General features: G+C 43.8%; 2 protein-coding genes across 8 annotated transcripts; both read left to right on the top strand.

Moving 5' to 3' along the window:
- Window positions 1-463: 463 nt before the first annotated feature.
- On the top strand, window positions 464-7,700 carry LOC120645437 (glucan endo-1,3-beta-glucosidase 6-like). 7 transcript variants are annotated; one of them, XM_039922498.1, is made up of 9 exons: window positions 464-607; window positions 702-899; window positions 1,003-1,075; window positions 1,178-1,262; window positions 1,624-1,709; window positions 2,085-3,775; window positions 3,848-4,060; window positions 4,144-4,542; window positions 6,280-7,700. In XM_039922498.1, exons 8-9 carry the CDS (start codon window positions 4,193-4,195, stop codon window positions 7,397-7,399), a joined length of 1,470 nt encoding a protein of 489 aa, XP_039778432.1. In that variant the 5' UTR covers window positions 464-607; window positions 702-899; window positions 1,003-1,075; window positions 1,178-1,262; window positions 1,624-1,709; window positions 2,085-3,775; window positions 3,848-4,060; window positions 4,144-4,192; the 3' UTR covers window positions 7,400-7,700. The 7 variants fall into 7 exon arrangements, with proteins under 7 accessions (XP_039778432.1, XP_039778484.1, XP_039778337.1 ...); XM_039922550.1 differs by having other exon boundaries at window positions 2,085-3,487; XM_039922403.1 differs by having other exon boundaries at window positions 2,085-2,404; window positions 2,491-4,060.
- A 2,843-nt stretch (window positions 7,701-10,543) lies between these two features.
- On the top strand, window positions 10,544-15,225 carry LOC120645873 (squamosa promoter-binding-like protein 3). The gene is made up of 5 exons (XM_039922623.1): window positions 10,544-10,957; window positions 11,263-11,988; window positions 12,133-12,269; window positions 13,207-13,476; window positions 14,596-15,225. The coding sequence occupies exons 2-5, from the start codon at window positions 11,318-11,320 to the stop codon at window positions 14,931-14,933; spliced, it is 1,416 nt and encodes a 471-aa protein (XP_039778557.1). The 5' UTR covers window positions 10,544-10,957; window positions 11,263-11,317; the 3' UTR covers window positions 14,934-15,225.
- The last annotated feature ends 3,352 nt before the right edge of the window (window positions 15,226-18,577 follow it).

Raw genomic sequence — 18,577 nt, forward strand, 5'->3', positions numbered from 1 at the left:
CCTATTTGACAGGATTTATAGTATTTCAATTTGCAGGTTTCCAATTACTAGCTCCAATCAATCATGCACCTCGGCTCGGCATGGCTCCTGAACATCTCGGTCCATGCTGCTGACATGGTGCCAACGAGGCGACGTACCTGACATTTTAACGGGTTACTGTCACTGTCCACGCTCTGCTGTCCTCACTCCTCACCAGTTTGTTCCCTTTGGTTTGCTGACAGTTTATCGAGTGTTGGTTTATTTTAAGGTAAAGACTCTATACCAGCCGGTTGTTTTTTTTCCAACGGAACGGCCGATTGGATCCACCGCCCATCGGCCATCCAACGAGCGCGCGCTGCCGCGCGCCGTGATCCCCCCGACAGACTGGTCCCACGTCCACCAAACGACCGCCACCCGGTCCCACCTTCCAGAACTCAGAGGGCATTTTTATTCAAAACATTTGGTCGCGCGCCATTTCATTTCCTCCCTCATACTCTCTCTCTAGGGTTAGCGCTCTCTCTATCTCCCCCGCTCTCACATCCACCCAGAGATTTTGAGTGATTTTGGCCCCATCGCACCACCGGTGAGGGGGAGGCCAGCGATTGAATCATCGGGGGATCGCACCCAGGTGAGCATTTCATCCAGCGCGCTCGCATCTCTCGATCCCCACGATTTTGACCAAGTTTTCCTCATTTTTTTTTTGCCCTTTTTGTTCATCGAAGTCATCGATACCGAGCACCTGAAATCTAGAACTGTAGGAGGTGTGTTGGAATTGCAGATTCTAGGTAGGTAAGCATACCCTCTAGTACCAGCATCTCTCTCTACAAACTCGTCTATGATTTTGTTGGTTTTGGGGGGTGAGGGGGGATTTTCCCCTGCAGCAGCATCTCACAGGCTTGGAATCCGTGGTGCAGGACCAGGTTAGCTCCCCCCACTTCTCTCCCCCCACATCCTGTTCCACCTATTTCTCCCCCCTTTTTTTCATCCATCTCTGATCCCCCGCATGGTTTTGGTTTTGAAAAGGGAAACATCTCTGCAGGGTATTTGCTTCATGCGCAGGTCTGCATGTGTCAAAAGGCGTAGGAGCAGCAATCAGGTACGTGATCTCTTCTACTTTCTGTGCCTCATCCCATCAGATTCACACAGACCTCACCTCCACGAAGCACATGCTCATGTGGTTGTTTCTTATTTTTTTTAGGTTGGAAGGATCTCTGTTACTGGCTTTTTCCTCAGCCCCTCAAATACACTGGAAGGATATCTGATATTTTTTAAGTTCACAATAAGTGAGTAGAACTGTCCCTTCCTTTTAATGCTTGTACTGCTACATTTTTTTAGTACTAGAGATTCTGTATGTTCAGTGCATTTGTCAGTGTGTTTGGCTTATATTCTGGTAGTGGTTTTGTTTGGGATGTGTAGAGAGGTAGGGGCTATTAAGATAGTTTTTTGGGTTTTTGTTACGGTCCAGACATGCAAATTGGATGTTATTTCTGCTATGCTCAACAGATGAAAAATAGACAGTAGCATACCCAGGGCAACTGAATAATGCAAATCAGTTTTCTTATTTAATTATGCATAGTATGCAAATCAGTAGCATACCCAAGACATTATCTGACCCCTGAAATCTTATTTTCTTTGCATTTCCAGCATCCAACTCTGAACATTTGCAATCATAAATTACAATGCCTGGAGCACAGAAGAAGCAGCAAGGCCGGGGGGCAGCATCCCAAGATGTGTGCCACATATCTGCTTCACACTGTCATTTTTTTACTAATATGTCATGCTTCACATTTTTGTTTAGGCAATAATACTATCCTGATCTAGACAAATTCATTCATTAGATTAGTCAACTTCTTAGTTAAATATTGCTACATTAAATGTTTTTCAGATGTAATAATATTATTGATGACTAGGCAAATTTATTCATCGGAGTAGGTAACTTTTCATTCATATATTGCTACACTAATAATGTTTGGTAATGTTTTTAGACGTATGCAATAATACTTTTCTGATCTAGGCAATAATACTTCTAATGTAGGCAAATTCACCCACCAGATTAGGCAACTTTCTCATTTTTTTCCAAATGTTTTTCATTTAAATGTGTGCAGTCTCGAAGAAACAGGGCATTCCCTGCTAGACTCATCAAGTTATATGAAGAGTTGACTGGACCTCAGCGCAAGATGATTCGTGACATCGATTTTGATGGGCTGCTGCAGATTCAGTGTTCCACAATTCCAGCAAGATTCACCAATTGGCTGTTCACTGCGCCGCAAACTTGCATCACATAAGGGCGCCTGAGTACAGTAGGAAGGATTTGCAATGCTTTCATCTAGAAAATCATAATCAAATTCTGGGGGGAACTCATTCAAATCCATGGTGCCTGAAAATAAATTTTTTATGAATAAATGGACAACCAGCAAGCAAAAATGTGATTATAGAAAGGCATAGTAGACAATTTTGTCAAGCAATTTTCTATCACAAAGCTAACAATTGTTCAACATCTTTTTTTTGCAGCATACAACAAGGTGCAACTGAGAAGTGCAAATGGATGGTCGGTGATTATTGGAGATGCAACCATCTTTTTTCACCAGCGTTCATGATAGTTATCCACACCCTATCCTTTTTAGATCTGCAATAACTTTTCGTACATTAAGAAAACTGGAGAGATTAAAGAGTAGGCATTTCAAATCTTGGCTAGAACCTAAAAAACCCAATCTATGCTGTGCAAACTAATGCCCCCAACAGATCTTTTTCTTCGACTGCTACAATATGTTAATAACGTACCTTTTCTCAGTTTCACTTCTGAATTGCGTGTATTGCTACAAATATGTGCCGAGCAATCTTGTTTCTTGTTGCCGTCGCCTCCCTAGGCGATAGACATTTTTTTTATCTCTGTGCATCTATAAATCTGTATGTACCGGCGGTTGCAGCTGGGTTATTTAGTAGAGCACGCAACAGGGACGAGTAAAATGGGCCGCGCTAAGGCTAGTGGGCCGGGGGATGGCGGGGTGCAGCCGGGTGAGACAAAATAGGAAAGATGCAGTTTTGTGTTTTTTTCCAAAAATAATAAGGTTGTAGGGAAGTATGTTTTTACATCCGGCTCTAAGTTAGCTGGCCCTTATTTTAATTTAATGGTCCTAGAATCAATGTGAGCCGCAGCAAACGGACAAGTATAAAGAAAAGAACCTGACAGCAAGGGCAACATGTGCGAACAAAACATTGTAGCCTTTTTAGGATGCAGTGGGCGGATTTCCAATGCATTTCTGGAGGCTTTTCAAAGTGGAGCAGCAGGGGAATATTGCTAGCCTTTTTTTTCTTTTTGGCACTTTATTTTCTGTTTCTTAGACTTTTAATTTAAATCCCATCCTCTCTGCACAAGAAACAGTGCAAATATATTTATTTATTTATTTGGTCTTGCTGAGCATCATCATCTCTCCTCACTGAGTCACTCTTTGCAGCTGCAGTGTGTGAGTTGAGTGCTCTATGCCACCAGCTAGTGAGGTTCCTGGAGGTGAAGGCGACCGTTTCACTATGCTAGATTAGCTCAAACACTCCTATTCTTTTCAGCAGCTCTCGCCTTTTTGTTCAATCCTGGGCTCAAATCGTATCTATTCCTGCTTTCCTTTTCACACTTGCAAATCAACCTAGAAAGGCCATCTTGTTTATCGCTTCTGCTTGTTTTGGAGCCATCTTTGGCAGTGTTCTTTATTGCTATCTAGCAGCCTCTTTGCTGTCCTTCTCAGCCAATTTACTCTCACCTGGGGCCTGGGGGCTTGCATGCCATCAATGCTCCCCTGAGGTGTTTATCATGTGAACATCTGCATTTTGCTATCACGGGAAATCCCCTCTCATGGTCCACTGTATTCTGTAGGTGGAGTTTGGCTGGACTTCATTTATTCCCAAAGATTCGAGCTTTTGGAGCTTTAATAGGTCACAACTCACAACTCACAAATTCTCCTGGCGCTTGAGGAAACTTTGGCCGCCCCCTCGGGAGGAGCTCTTGCAATTCTAGAGGCTTCGAGAATTTCAACTTTTTTTTAGGCTTCGAGAGCTCAAGAGTTGGATTTCTGAAACCATTCTAGAGGTTTGCTCTCGCCGATTTCCAAGATTTCTTCTTTATCTCTTCGTTTCCAAGATCTGAGCTTGAGGATTCTTTCTGCAAAGCAGAGCAATCCACCTAAACCGTCCTAAGATTTGGAGCTGGAATAATCCACCGATGGGTTCCGGGTTCGGCCATGGAGCGGCGGCGGTGGCCGTGGCGCTGGTTTCTTGGCTGTGCTTCGCTTCAGCGGGCGTCGGCGCGATAGGGGCGAACTGGGGCACGCAGACGAGCCACCCGCTCCCGCCGGACACGGTGGTGCGGATGCTCAAGGACAACGGGTTCCAGAAGGTGAAGCTGTTCGACGCCGAGGAGGGCACCATGAACGCCCTCAAGAAGAGCGGGCTGGAGGTGATGGTCGGCATCCCCAACGACATGCTGCTGACGATGGCCTCCAACATAAAGTCCGCCGAGAAGTGGGTGTACACGAACGTCTCCAGCTACCTCAACGACGGCGTCAACATCCGGTATTTGCTTCTGTATCTCTGCATCTTCTGATTACGGTTACTGCTCTTCAAATCACTCTGAATTTTCAGTCCTAATGATCTAGCGTGAACTGTGAGTCTAAGGAGATAAGATGATTTTCATGCTTCCGTTGCTTAGTGTTGATTGATGGCAAATGATTTATGATTGAAACTCATAGCTGCTTAAATGTTCGACATGGAAAGTAGTAACTTTTCATCTCCGTACACGACAAACACTTGCCATTTTGTGCTAACGATCTAGGGTGGCAAATGATTTAAGCTCGTAGCTGGTTAAATGTTTGACTTGGAAAGTAGTAATTCATCATCTCCATACATGACAACGGTTTGGCATCTTTCATCGCACTTTTAGTAAATTTGTGTGCATGCTGTAGTTTAGACATGAAACGGCCGACATTTTAAGCTGCCCATCTATTACTTTGCACGCTTGCTTGGGTGCATCGGAACATGTCATTGTTTGTATGTGAGAAATGTTCAGCGTGTTTGTTTCATTAGCAAATGGGGAGCTTTACGTTCCGCATCACTAGATCAATGCCTGTACTGTTTTGAAGAATCTACTTTGCTGATAATTTTGTTTTGTTTGCAAGGTATGCTTCGCTGTTGACTTGTTATATGGAAATCTGAAATGTCTTAAGTTTTCACGAGCATTGCAGCAAGGTGTTGCATGGCTGCACCAAAAATCATGTACATTTGTACTCTACAAAAAAACTATCGATACCGCAACTGTAGCGATTCAATCTTAGCTAGATATTTTGTGTATCCCTTCTCTCTGTTTTGGGAGTATTAGCATTTCCAGATACGATCCATTATTCTACGTATCAAAATTTCAAGGCTTTTTTTAAAAGAAAACGAAACTGCTAAATAGCATGTGCCTGGAAAAGTGCCCGTAAAACATCAGAACTGATATTAATACTGCATTGCAAAGCACTATCACATTATATACTGCATTGCGAAGCATTATTTCTTTTTTTTTATTATTACTTCAAAACCTGACTGATTATAATCTGTGCGGTGCCCTACATTCGTCTTTCAGCAAGTTTTGAATAATCGGCATATTTTGTACATGCACCATGTCTTTTAAATTGGCCACTTGACCACTTCTCCCTGCCTTGATCCTTAATGGCACCACTGCTTGCAAGCAAAGCTCTTTAAAAGCAAAAGAATGCCTTGTAAGCATCACATGTAACAGGCACAATGGCACTTCATTTTTGCCTCCCAACAGTAGCTGATAGCTTAGATAGAATAATACCAGTGGCATTCACAAACTCAGATTCGTGAATCGACTAACAGAATCCATAAGCTATTTAATTGATACTCTCTTTTCCAGCTTTTATGGAAAACATACAACTATCAATCTTTTCATATCTTCTGCATAAAATTTTCATGTACACATCTTGTTCTTGTAAGCTAACATCTTTGTTGCATGAAGGAAGAGTCTACCTTGATTGTTAAGCGCACTCTTGTAATTTACAAAATGCTGTACCAGTACCATATTTTTTTGAACTAGCTATCTGAGCTACTTGCGTGCATATGATGACACTTCTGCTTGCACCGCATGTTGTAAATGAAAGATAGTCTATGCAAGATAGTACTTTGCTTCATGTTCTGAATCCCGCAACCAATTCCATTGACCATTCTGCAATGATGTGTTCTTGATGCTAACTCAGTCAACCATCTGCATGATGTGGTCTCACCTCTTTATTTGTCCTATTTCACTGTTAGGTACGTTGCAGTTGGGAATGAGCCATTTTTGGAGACATACAATGGAAGCTTTCTGCAAACCACTTATCCCGCCATCAGAAACATTCAAAGTGCACTTATAAAGGCTGGTTTGGGCAATCAAGTTAGAGTCACATGCCCTCTGAATGCCGATGTCTATGCATCACCAACCACCAAGCCTTCTGACGGGGACTTCCGCACAGATATTCATGATCTGATGATCGCTATTGTAAAATTGCTCAGCGACAATGGTGGAGCTTTCACTGTCAACATATACCCTTTCATAAGCCTCTACATTGATCCAAATTTCCCTGTGGACTATGCCTTCTTTGAAGGGGCCTCGTCACCCATTGTTGATGGTTCCATTACTTACACAAACATGTTCGATGCGAACCATGACACACTTATATGGGCTCTGAAAAAGAATGGCTTTGGAAACCTCCCAGTCATTGTTGGGGAGATCGGATGGCCTACTGATGGGGACAGGAACGCTAATGCTCAGATGGCTCAGCGCTTCAACCAAGGCTTCATGACTCATATTGCCTCTGGTCGAGGAACGCCGATGCGGCCTGGACCTGTTGATGCTTACTTGTTCAGTCTAATTGACGAGGACGAGAAGAGCATCCAACCAGGAAATTTTGAGCGGCACTGGGGTATCTTTACTTATGACGGATGGCCAAAATACCAACTGAATCTCGGGACAGCAAATTCAGGCGGCCTTGTGAGAGCAAAGGGCGTGAAGTACCTTGAAAAGAAGTGGTGTGTACTGAAGCCTTCAGTGCCCCTCAACGATCCGAAGATCGCAGACAATGTGGGTTATGCATGTTCCATGGCAGACTGTACCAGCCTTGGTTATAAGACTTCATGCGGGATGCTGGACGAAAGTGGTAACATCTCATATGCGTTCAACAACTACTACCAGAAGAACGACCAAGATGATGTTGCCTGTGGGTTTCAAAACCTCGCGACCACCACCGGCCAAGACCCCAGCACTGGGACATGCAGATTTGGTATCATGATAGAGGTCGACTCTGCCTTCTCATTGGGGCTGCAGCGGCTTGGAAGCAACTTCTTCTTGATGCTCCTGCTTGTGCTTCTCCAGCTATGCCTGTCGTTCTCATAAATGCTTGTTTTCTGGAGATGAGCATAAAAGTATAAACAATCTGACAGCTTGAGGATATTTGATGTCTGTTGTCAGTATCATTCATGTAGGAACCTTTTTTGTTTAACCTTTTTTCTTCTCTTCTGAAGGAAATTGCGGACAGCGGTTCCATCCATGCTTGGATTATTGTTAGGTTAGATTTGATCCATCAGCACCATTTGTGATGGGAATGAGGCATTGAGCCAGCCATTTGCTCCCAGAAATGTGATGGCGCTGCCATTAAACCTTTGCAAGCGTGACAGGTTCAGACGCTTGTGTTGCATCTGTTCCATCTTGCGTCATCTTCAGGGACCATGCTTTGCGCTTATGGCCTGAAAGGCTTTGATTCTTTTTTTTTGATGAAAACAGGAGGGGTTTCCCCCTACTGATTAGACTTATATTAAAAGAAGCAAAAAAAGGCTTTGATTCTGCTTCAGCATGAAACCAAATGCTTCGGGGAGAGCATCTCTTCTACACTTTACAGCTTACACATGTTTTCTTCTTCATTCTTGCTCAGTGAAGTGTGATCACATGTTTTCTTCTGCATTCTTGTTCAGTGAAGTGTGATCTGATCACTCAAATGGGCAACGGGACCGCCGAGGGCTACCAGGTCAGAGTCAGGTTTGGATCTCAGGCAATCTGGCCCTCTGATTGACCAGATGATGCCAAAAAAAAAACTAAGATTTATGCTATCCTATAGAAAAAAAAGATTTTATACTATCCAAGGTTACAACTTGCTCAGTTGCTGATTGCTGAATCAAATACTCATATAAGATACTAGTAAAATAAGATACTAGTAAAAATGCAGGACCACATGAGCATCTGAGACGCCAATAGATCAATTTGCAGTACATGCTGAAGTGGACTCATGGCACCCTTTTGCCCAGATTCCAAGTACACACGGTAGATACTAAGTGCCAGCATTTTTTCCTGTTCCGTCCAGACTCGAGACTTAACGAGCTGCTCAGATAGGGGGATTGAAATCTAATTTCTAAAACTTAGTATAAATTTACCCCAAATATATCATACATGCATATTACATATTTTTTTTGAAGAGCTTATATTACATATAGAAAGTACTAATCCCCCTTATCCAACACGGCTAAAATCGAATCCTGACGATAACTTGGATTGCTGTATATTTTGGAAGACAAAACGTTGATCAGGTTTCTAATTAATTTTGGCATCGCAAGGTGTGGTGAAGACTCTTTACAAGACCGAACCAGTTCGCTTGATGCGAGCGTGATCAGCCGTACAAGCCCTGCAATTTACGGATAGTCCAGTTTAGCTGGTGAAAAGTTGTTGGTTTTGGTACTGTAGCATATTTCGTTGTTACTTGACAAATAATGTCCAATTATGGACTAATTAGGCTTAAAAGATTCATCTCGTACTAATCAGTTAGACTATGTAATTAATTATTTTTTCAACTGCATTTAATACTTCATGTATGTGTCCGAATATTTGATGTGACGGGTATTGCAGAAATTTTTTTTGGAACTAAACAGCGTTGGTTGTTGTCCTTTCAGATTCTGGATTCATTGCGAGAGAGAGACGATTATCAACAATCTGTCCCTGCGGTTATATGTTTTGTTTCCGGTCGTTTTCGATATCGGCGTCCCTCTTCCGTCTGTGATTGTGCTTGGATGGTGACGCCTCGAGTTGGAGCCAAATTTGCACACTGCCAATCTGAACTTGTGATGAAATCACACAGCACCTAACATGAGCTGCAATGCAAAGCCTGCAACATCCCCAGGCCAGCGCCAGCAACTACGGAACTACCATCATTGAGCAAGTGCGACGGCGATGAGGAGCACGCTGACGAACTGGCACCGCCGCACCGGCACCACAGTGTCACTGTCGCCGCATCCACAGTGTCCCCAAGATCGCCACTACTTTTGTTGATCTTTTCCTTGAGGCTGGAGCCGTGTGCTGCTGCGGTTCGGAGAGGCCGGCCAGGCGGCCAGCCATTGTCGATTGTCCAATCGTTCCAAATGTGGCAACAAGAGCTTTGCCATCAGAAATAGAATCCTGGAAATCCGCCACAAAAGGCGTCTCCTTTCGTGTGTCTGGGTACTGAACTCGTTGTTGTAGTACTGGACTACTGGGCAGCGCCGGCGTGGTGGCCGCCCGCCAGCCGTAAGGAGCAGCAACTGGAAGATCATTGGGCAGTGGCAGTTGTGGTTGTTGCAGCCCGCACCAGTAACAGTCACCGCCCTTCTGGGTCAGAGGCGGCCATGTGCATTGGTTGTTGCTGAGGAGGCAGCCATCCACTCACTGACTCGCAGACACTCCCTCCCGGACCAACCGCGCAGGTGGGGTGGAGACCAGGGTTTAACTTTTCGGCGAAATTTCGCCGAAATTTCGGTTTTTTTTCTGTTTCCGCTAGTTACCGGGATCCGAAATTTCGGTATTTTTCGATATATTTCGTTTCAAAATTCAAAATTCAACAAATTTCGTCCGAAATCCACCGAAATTCGCCGAAATTCACCGAAATTCCGGAACGGAATTCCGTTTCCGCCGATCACCGGGATTCTACCGGAAAACGAAATGGTGAACCCTGGTGGAGACTGGAGAGACACACAGAAGAGAGATGGATGCAAAATAAAAAGGGTAGCCATCTTGGGTGATCGATCGATTATTGGGAGTCGGTCTTTCTTATCGCTTTCCTTCCTCGTCTTTTTGGTTTTTGAGGCCCTGGTTCAACCGTTCAAGTGGTTCCCCTTTTTCCACTCCCCTTGCACAGTTGATGCGCAAGAATTTTCAGCAAGACACAGATTCTTCAGGCTCTGTTTAGTTGGAGCGCAATTTTTTTTTGCATTGGAATTTTATTAATTTGAAGTACTAAATGAAGTCTATTTACAAAACTTTTTGCACAAATGGGTTGTAAATTACGAGACGAATCTAATGATGTTAATTAATCCATGATTAATCAATAATTAGCGTATGGTACTGTAGCATTACTGTTGCAAATCATATATTAAGTAGGCTCATTAGATTCGTCTCGCGATTTACAGTCCATCTATGCAAAAAGTTTTATAAATAGACTTCATTTAGTACTCCATGTATGTATCGAAATATGTGACGTTTTTTTTTTGCGTTTACGGAGGACTATGCCTCATTCTCCATCATCGGAAAAGGACTGAGATTCTTGCTCCTTCACCCCTAGCCTAGGAGCAGGTTGGAATCCGGAAGATTGGAGGGGGGTGAAACACTGAAACTGGGGAGGTGGTTGTCATGATGTATAGGGTCCAGCACTGGAGTGGTTGACGACTTGACGGCACTGTGGTGTCCAGGCTGAGGGGAGAAGAAGACGAACAGGATATAGATCTCAGCAAGCCAGGGATGAGGGCGAGCCAGCTGAGGCCAAGCTTGTGCTCTCGTGGGCGAGGCTGACCTTCTTGCTCCTCCAGTTCATCGATGCGCCGCCTCCGCCTCGACTCGCCGGATCAACGGAGCTCCATGGCTGCCGTCCAGCGCGGTGCTGCGGATTGAGTGGGAGGAATCTCTCGCCCGCTCCTTTTTTCTGGGAGCGAGGAAGTGGTGAGTACTTGGTCTTTTCTTGGTGCACCTTGATAGGCGTACTTGTGTTTTTGCCTTTCTTGGCGCTAGAATGATGGCGCTGCTGTTCTTGCCATGATTGACGATCCCTCTAGTAAAAGTTCTAACTGCTCTCTGGTACATGGCATCTGCATCTGCTGATAGCACCTTGCGTACTTGTATGTAAAGTTAATGATGCCTAGTTGAGTGCTCAAATGTGTTACAGCAAATCTGTCGAATTTCTGCAACTCTCTATGCCGAATCCTTTCTGTTTTTAACCTGATTCACCTTCCATTTTGTTGCTTCAGAGGGTAGGTGCTTTGGGATACAGATAGGAGCAGCGCTGGGATTTACGATTCTGGAATGGGTTCATTTGGGATGGATTGGAACCAGAAGGGTTCTGTGTTGTGGGATTGGGAGAATTTGCCGCTGATAGGCACAAGTGGTAACGAGAGCGCAAAGATGATTGCGACTCAGGCTGAGGCCAAGTTTTCAGCCGCTGAGGTCACAAGGCATGGATCAGTGCATTCTTCCTGTGGTACTTTCTCTTCCAACTCGGAGATGGGGTATGGCTCATCTAAGAGCTCCATATCCGCGTCGATTGATTCTTCGCCCAAGGTGGGGAAGAACATGGAGCTCAATTTTGCACCTGCCAGAGTGTCTGACAAGAACACTGTTTTGGTAAAGGTTGATGATGCCAGAACCTCCCCATCATCAGTGATAGCCGTAAGCAGTGGAGAGCTGGTGCTTAGCCTGAAACTTGGCAAGAGAACCTATTTTGAAGATGTCTGTGGAGGGCAGAGTGTCAAGAGTTCTCCGTCGGATACGAGTACAGTGACTCCTCCTGCTTTGGTGAAGAAGGCAAAGGCAGCTCAAAACGCACAGAACACATACTGTCAGGTTGAAGGTTGCAAGATTGATCTCTCTTCTGCTAAAGATTACCATCGAAAGCACAAAGTCTGTGAAGCTCACTCTAAGGCTCCAAAGGTGGTTGTTGCTGGTCTGGAGCGGCGATTTTGTCAACAGTGTAGCCGGTGAGTCGCATTAGCTTGTGAACTGAGCATCCATTTGTGTTGAAAAACACACACATGATTTCTGTTTGTTTTCTTGAATCCCTTGTCTTGGCATCCTTGGCTAAGGAAACATGTTGTACTACGTTGGCTCTCCAATGCCTGCAGGTTCCATGGTTTAGATCTCTTCGACCAGAAAAAACGAAGCTGCCGCAGGCGTCTCAATGATCACAATGCCCGCAGACGGAAGCCACAGCCTGAAGCAATTTCTTTTGGTTCCTCAAGGCTCTCTGCAATGTTCTATGGTACTGATAAGCATTTGGTTGCCTTGTGGTTTTGTGAAACCAGTGCATTAATCATCGTTCTTCTTTAACCAATTATTATGTTTGAGAATCTTTCCTTTCATGCACATTCACAATTAAATGGCATAAAAACTTAGGAATACAAAGTTCAAATATTTTGTGTCTGAAGTTCGCCTTGTTTATTCACAACTCAGTGTCATGATTTTTCTTACTTATGATATTAGATGGCATGATGACTCTGGCACCACCGGTAATCTATGAACTCCATCTTAGGAAGTGCCATTTGTGATCATTTCTATTGATGGGACAAAGGAGATATCAATTAAGTTGTATTTGTTTTGTTGAGGATATGCTCTGTTTTTTTTTTCAGTTTAGATATCCAAGAAATGATTGAACTTATCTGTCCTGATGCCACTATACAGTTATGTTTCCACATCATACTTCACTAGGAAAAGTTATGTTGCATAATTTTACAAATAAATTGATCTTTTCAAGTTTGGAGACACTAGGGAGCTTTTAAGTATCCGAGTGGAGTATGGATTCAGATCTAACAAGTGCTTGATGGGTCCACTATATTTTCGCCACTACTTCAGTTCTAAAATGTAATTCGTTTTAGTTTTGTCCTAAGTCAAACTTTTCTAACTTTGACCAAGTTTATATAGCAAAATGCACCCAACATCCACATCAAATCAATTTCATTAGATCCACCATAAAATATATCTACTTAGTGCATTTATTTGGTATTGTAGATGTTAATATATTTTTCTATAAACTTGGTCAAAGTTGGAAAAGTTTGACTTAGGACAAAAACTAAAACAGCCTAAATTTTGGAGGGAGGGAGTGCTTTGTATGGAAGCAGTTTTGACATTAATACCAAGCAAATATTTGTTCTCTTGCTGAATCTGTTTTAGTGCTGAGATTGTTGTTATTTTCTTAACAGATGCAAGGCAACAGACAACTCTTCATTTTGGTCAAGTTCCTTATGGTCAAATGAGAAGCTGTACAAGTTCTTCATGGGATAACCCAGGAGGAGCCTTCAAATTTGCAGAAACTAAAGCTCCTTGGTTAAAGCCAGCAAGAGCTGCTGGTATTGATGGCTTGCATCTATCAAGTCAGCAGGTATGGAACAACATTATGCCACATGGTGGACATCAAGATTTTGATGGGTTCATGGGTTTCAATGGAACCAGTGCAAAGATCCTCAATCAAGGTAGTTTTTCCACCATCGTGAACTGATACAATAATAATAAGAAATGATCTTTCACATGCATTAAAAGTATTTTCCTATAATTTATCTTTTGGATGATTCTTCTATCTGTGCGTTAGTGCATTACTGTTCTGAAGCTACAAAATTGTTAGCTAACATAATTCAATTGCGTCACACTATATGGCAGGTTTCTAAATTTGCAATATCAGAACCTTTCTTTGCGAGGGATGATATCAGAACTTGATTACTAGGCCACATTTGTTTCCCCATGTTTTTTCGTGGTCAGGGAATGACCGCCACCTACCATTTTTAGCAGCATCCTAAGTAATCTTATTCTTGTCCTTTTACTTGCTTCTTGCAACATGATTGCACCTTTTGCTCTAGGCTTGAATGCACTAGTGTATCATCTGTGTTTTGCAAGTGCTGAATCAGCAAGGATCTGCAGTCTCATTTAAAATTCATCCAGTTTACATAATTGTCAGCTTGTCGCCATCATTAGCAGCCACCTAAACCAGTACGCCAAGTCAACTTTTTCAGACCACTAAATAATGTGCAACCTGGGGCAGTTGTAGACTTGTAGTGTTCTATGTGTAAGGTAGGTTGGTATGTGCCTATAGCATGGTTGGTTCCAAAATTTGGCATGTTGTGAAATAGATTGCACTCATGGTTGGTTAAAAAATTAGGTATGTTGTGACATAGACTGCAACCACCAAAATGTTTCCCCTTATCTCGTACGTTGGGGAAATCAGTAAGTACTAAGTAGCCAACTAATATCATCCGCGTAGCCAACATGCTTTGGGTCCAGATTCCAGGAAAGACTTAACCTTGGAGCCAGATTGTTATTATCATGTTGAATGGTCTAGTCATCATCGATTTTGGTAGGAATATATCCTCGATATGAAAAACCCTGGCCCAATTACGCCATTTGCTAATTAATGAGAGGACTAATGCACTCTCTTTCATATACTTGTGAGGACCGAGCTGCTTGTTTCCAAATAACTATGACGCACGACAGTTGCACTTGCACACGTCGCAATTATATCCTAAATAAGTCGTTTCAAAAAAATTGAGAATTTTGAATATTGGTGAACTAACAATATCCTACCTTTTACCTCTCTTCAGGCGATGAAGCTTCTGCGTCCGTCTCCAACTCAAATGGAAATCCGGACCTTCAGCGTGCTCTCTCTCTTCTGTCAAACAATTCGGCTGGTGCTGGCAACAACCACCCGACCACTCAGCTGCACCCTGGCCTGAGCACCCTCGCCAGCACCTCCAACGCAGTGATGCAAGCTTCATCACCAGGGCTCTGGCAAGACGGCACAGCGCTTGATCTTCATGCGCGGTTTCAGGCTCTCGATCCCCTTGGCAGTGGCAGCGCCATCCCAACAACTCATGAGGTCCAGCTCCCAAAACCGTCCTTGTTCGACGACTCCTCTTCCCACTATGACCTGATGCACTGATGCTTCCTTCGGTTCGTGCCTCCATTGCCCCGGTTCCGAGGAAGCGGACTTGGTTTCCTGATGTCCGAAACTCTGAATTTTGGATTGTTACGATGTCCTGAAAAAAAAAAAGGCCGCACAAAACTGAGGCTCGAGTTAATCCAGATTTGAGCCTCGTTGCCATGAGAATTCCTGTGTCAGTAGCTCTGTGCTTGAATAATCCATACTTGTGATTCTGTTTATGCAACTTGATTGCTTCAGCAAAGTGACCATGGACGATTTTGTTCTGATGCTAAATTCTCAATGCCATGAATGGAATTGTCTAAAAAAAAAAAGCCATGAATGGAACTCTTGTATTCGATGTTGATCACCCATTCACCTATACGGATACACTGATCTCTCCACAATGAGGGCTTCCATGCCGCCAGGACGAGCGAGCAATGCAGGCCAACAGGCAACAGCGCCGGCTGCCCGTGCCGCCGCCTCCGGCATAGCCCGCGAGCCTCGCCTCCGCTCCTCCTGTGATGTCCTGATCGCCGCCTTCCGCTGCAACATAACCTATCAACCTCCACCCTCCAGGAGCCCCCGCCGCTCATCCATCCTCCCATTCCTCCGCCGCCGCGCCCACCGAGGGCCGCGCCGCTGGCTTCTCCTGGGGCCAGAGGGTGACAAACTGCCCAGGGATGTTTTCAAAAGAGTCCCTGCTCCAGATTTTTATTTACAAATACCGCCCAATCGGATCGCGATCCTGTGCGGTTCAGATCGGCAAAACGAAAACCGACGCAGGCATTTTTGCAAAGTACCCCTAGTAGTTAAGTTTCCGTCAAAACAGCTCCGAATTTGGATCGCGATCAAATTTTTAGGTCGTTTTCAGACGTCCGATCAGTCCTGCGGCTCGGTTATTTATATTTACTAACTTCGTGCCCGTGCGTTGCTATGGATAAAACAAATATGTTGATCCCATCATATTATGTAAAAGGACCTCAAATGTTCATCTTAATCAATTTAAGTGACATACGAATGCATGTTTTACAAATTCTCAATCTATACAAATGTTTGAATACATGAGCTCAACCATTTATTTCATAGTCTCAATATATTGGAATCCTCCTACACTATAAACAAGCTATTTTACACATTGTCACTAATACAGTAAATGCAAAATTCCATGAAACAGAGAAATTAAAGGCAACTCTTACACACAGAATTTTGAACCAAACTGAAACTCGGTTCTTCCAAGTTCCAACAATTTCATGTCTTCCATAGGCCCCAATCAAGTCAGTTACTGATTGTTCCCTCTCCATATTTTTTCTTACATTGTTTGCTTGTTAACCTGCCAATTATATTGTTATCTTGTCTTAGTCTTCCTTTTCTACTTCTACACACAAAAAGCATATACCAAAACACTTAACACATTTTAGAAAAGTGGAACAAAGAAAAATCGGTCGCAAGAGAATATAATGCATCATAAAAATCAAAGCTCCATGTTATCACAGTCATACGATGGCAAGATATAGAATATTCAAGATATAGAATATTCAATCAAGTGCTGCTTCCCCAGACATGTAGCCCAACAATGACAGAGAAAAACAGCAATTGAATCTGTACACTCCAGCGGCTCCCTTGCCATCCAGTGAAACTGCATCCCGGATTGGGGCAACAGAGGAACTGTACTATGAAGCCAGTCTACGGGCTTGTGGACCGAGTGGTAATCAGTCTATCGTCTATGGTACACCAGATATACGTGAAAGGGTATCCTCATTGTTTAATATATGCCATTGATTTAGGGATCTAAGGTTGCAGGACCTTCCTTCTTGCTTTGTCAAGTGGGTACAGCCTAGCCTGCAGGCGACATCAAGATGGTGGTTGATAGATGTCCTCACAATTGAACCAAGAAACACCATCTTATTAACCAATGGCATAAAACTACAATAATAGGGAAAAAAACAAACTCAAGGTGAAGGTGCGTTCCCTCCAAAATAGCTATCAATGTCAAATGCTCAAATTAGCTAAATAATTGCTAATCTATTTATTATATGCCAAAGCAGTACAGGACATTTTAAAGATGCGATATGTCAAAAAATGATGAACTTCTAAACAACACAACAGGTCTCCCTCAAGCATTGTGTCTCATAATACATTTCAAACGCTGCAACAAACATAGGCATTGGCAAGGAGGAAAATTATCACCAGAAACTGCATCCAATCCTGTCAAATGTACTACACTGGAAACTAAAGGACAAATGGTGTCAGCTATGATCCAACCATTCTAATAATAAGCAGTCAACTATACTGAGTTTGTTCACCGTAACTACTGTTAGCACCGAGAGGTGCTATGCGCCTATGCTAGGCTCAAAATAATCATTAGTATACTCATCCCTCCATCCATAATGCCAAGCACCACCCCATGCCCATAAGCTCATGTTAAAAAAAAGAAGTCTAAAGCTCCAAATTCCCATACTTGAAGCAAAGAACAATAAAGTGAGACAGATCAACCAAAGGAGTAGTTGTCATACCTGTAGAGTAGTAACCTGACAGTAATTCGTGACTCCCAATAACTGAATCACCATTTCATCCCAACTATACCTCTTTGACTTCCTCTTTTACAGTCCAACCATTTTCTCTAGCAACTGAATTACCATTCTACCCCTTCCATCGATTTTGACTGGTTCCAGCTCCTATGTCTTCATACCCAGAAATGTAGGGATTTGAAGAAATCAGTATGCTAGGTTGCATAAAGGGAAAATAAAGTAAATTATAGCTCAGCACAAAATAGAACACACCAGGACACACAAACCGGTGGTGCAATATAGGAAGGGATCTGAACCAAATTGAAATCAGTTTACTTAAACCTGTAGGCTATAGCAAATCAGTTCAAAGGGTTATTATGGATCAAAGATCTGTTGGCTAGTATCAACAGTTCTATTCAAACTTTTGGGCCCCATGTCTACATTTAGAAAAATGTAACTTGGATCCATCTAGTATTAATCACAATATTTGTTAGACATTGGTCAATGAAGGGAACTACAGCAATAGTATTTACTGAAGGAAAGAAAGCATCGCACCAAAACAAGTTGTAAAAGTTTTTTTAATCCAAAATCCAGAATATTTGCCATTTTGCAAAAGCAGGTCCAGCCTATTGGTGTATATTGAGCCCATGTGTATAGAGGCCCATCTAGAGGTCCATGTATAGGAATTATATATACCCACCCTTCTAGGGTTGGAGTAATACATCTATTATTCCTTCCTACATGATATCAATAGCCTAGGGTTTCCTCCTCTCTCTCTCCCTCCCATCCAGCCCGCAGCTGCCGCCGCCGCCGGCCCCCTCCCTTCCCCTCTCCTCCTTCCCTCCCCTCCCTTCCTCCTCCTTTGCTCCGAGCGCCCCTTCCTCTGCTTTGGGCTCCACAGCAGCCTGGGCCGCCGGCCCCTCCTCTGCTTCGGGGGCCGGTGCCGCCTGGGATCGCCGGGGGCCCCTGCCCGCCGCCGCCGCTACCGCAGCAGCCGGTGGTGCGAGCGCGGGCACGCCGGGCGCGCTGGGCGCCGCCGCCTGGCCCCAGATCCAGCCGCCCCCTCCCCTACCCTCCTCTTCTGCCGCTGCCCGGCCGGCCGCCGAACCCTCTGCAGCCGCCGCCTGGGCGGCCGCTGCCAGTCCTGGCGCCGCC

The sequence above is a fragment of the Panicum virgatum genome, chromosome 1K, assembly GCF_016808335.1.
Source record: "Panicum virgatum strain AP13 chromosome 1K, P.virgatum_v5, whole genome shotgun sequence".
Lineage (NCBI taxonomy): Eukaryota > Viridiplantae > Streptophyta > Magnoliopsida > Poales > Poaceae > Panicum > Panicum virgatum.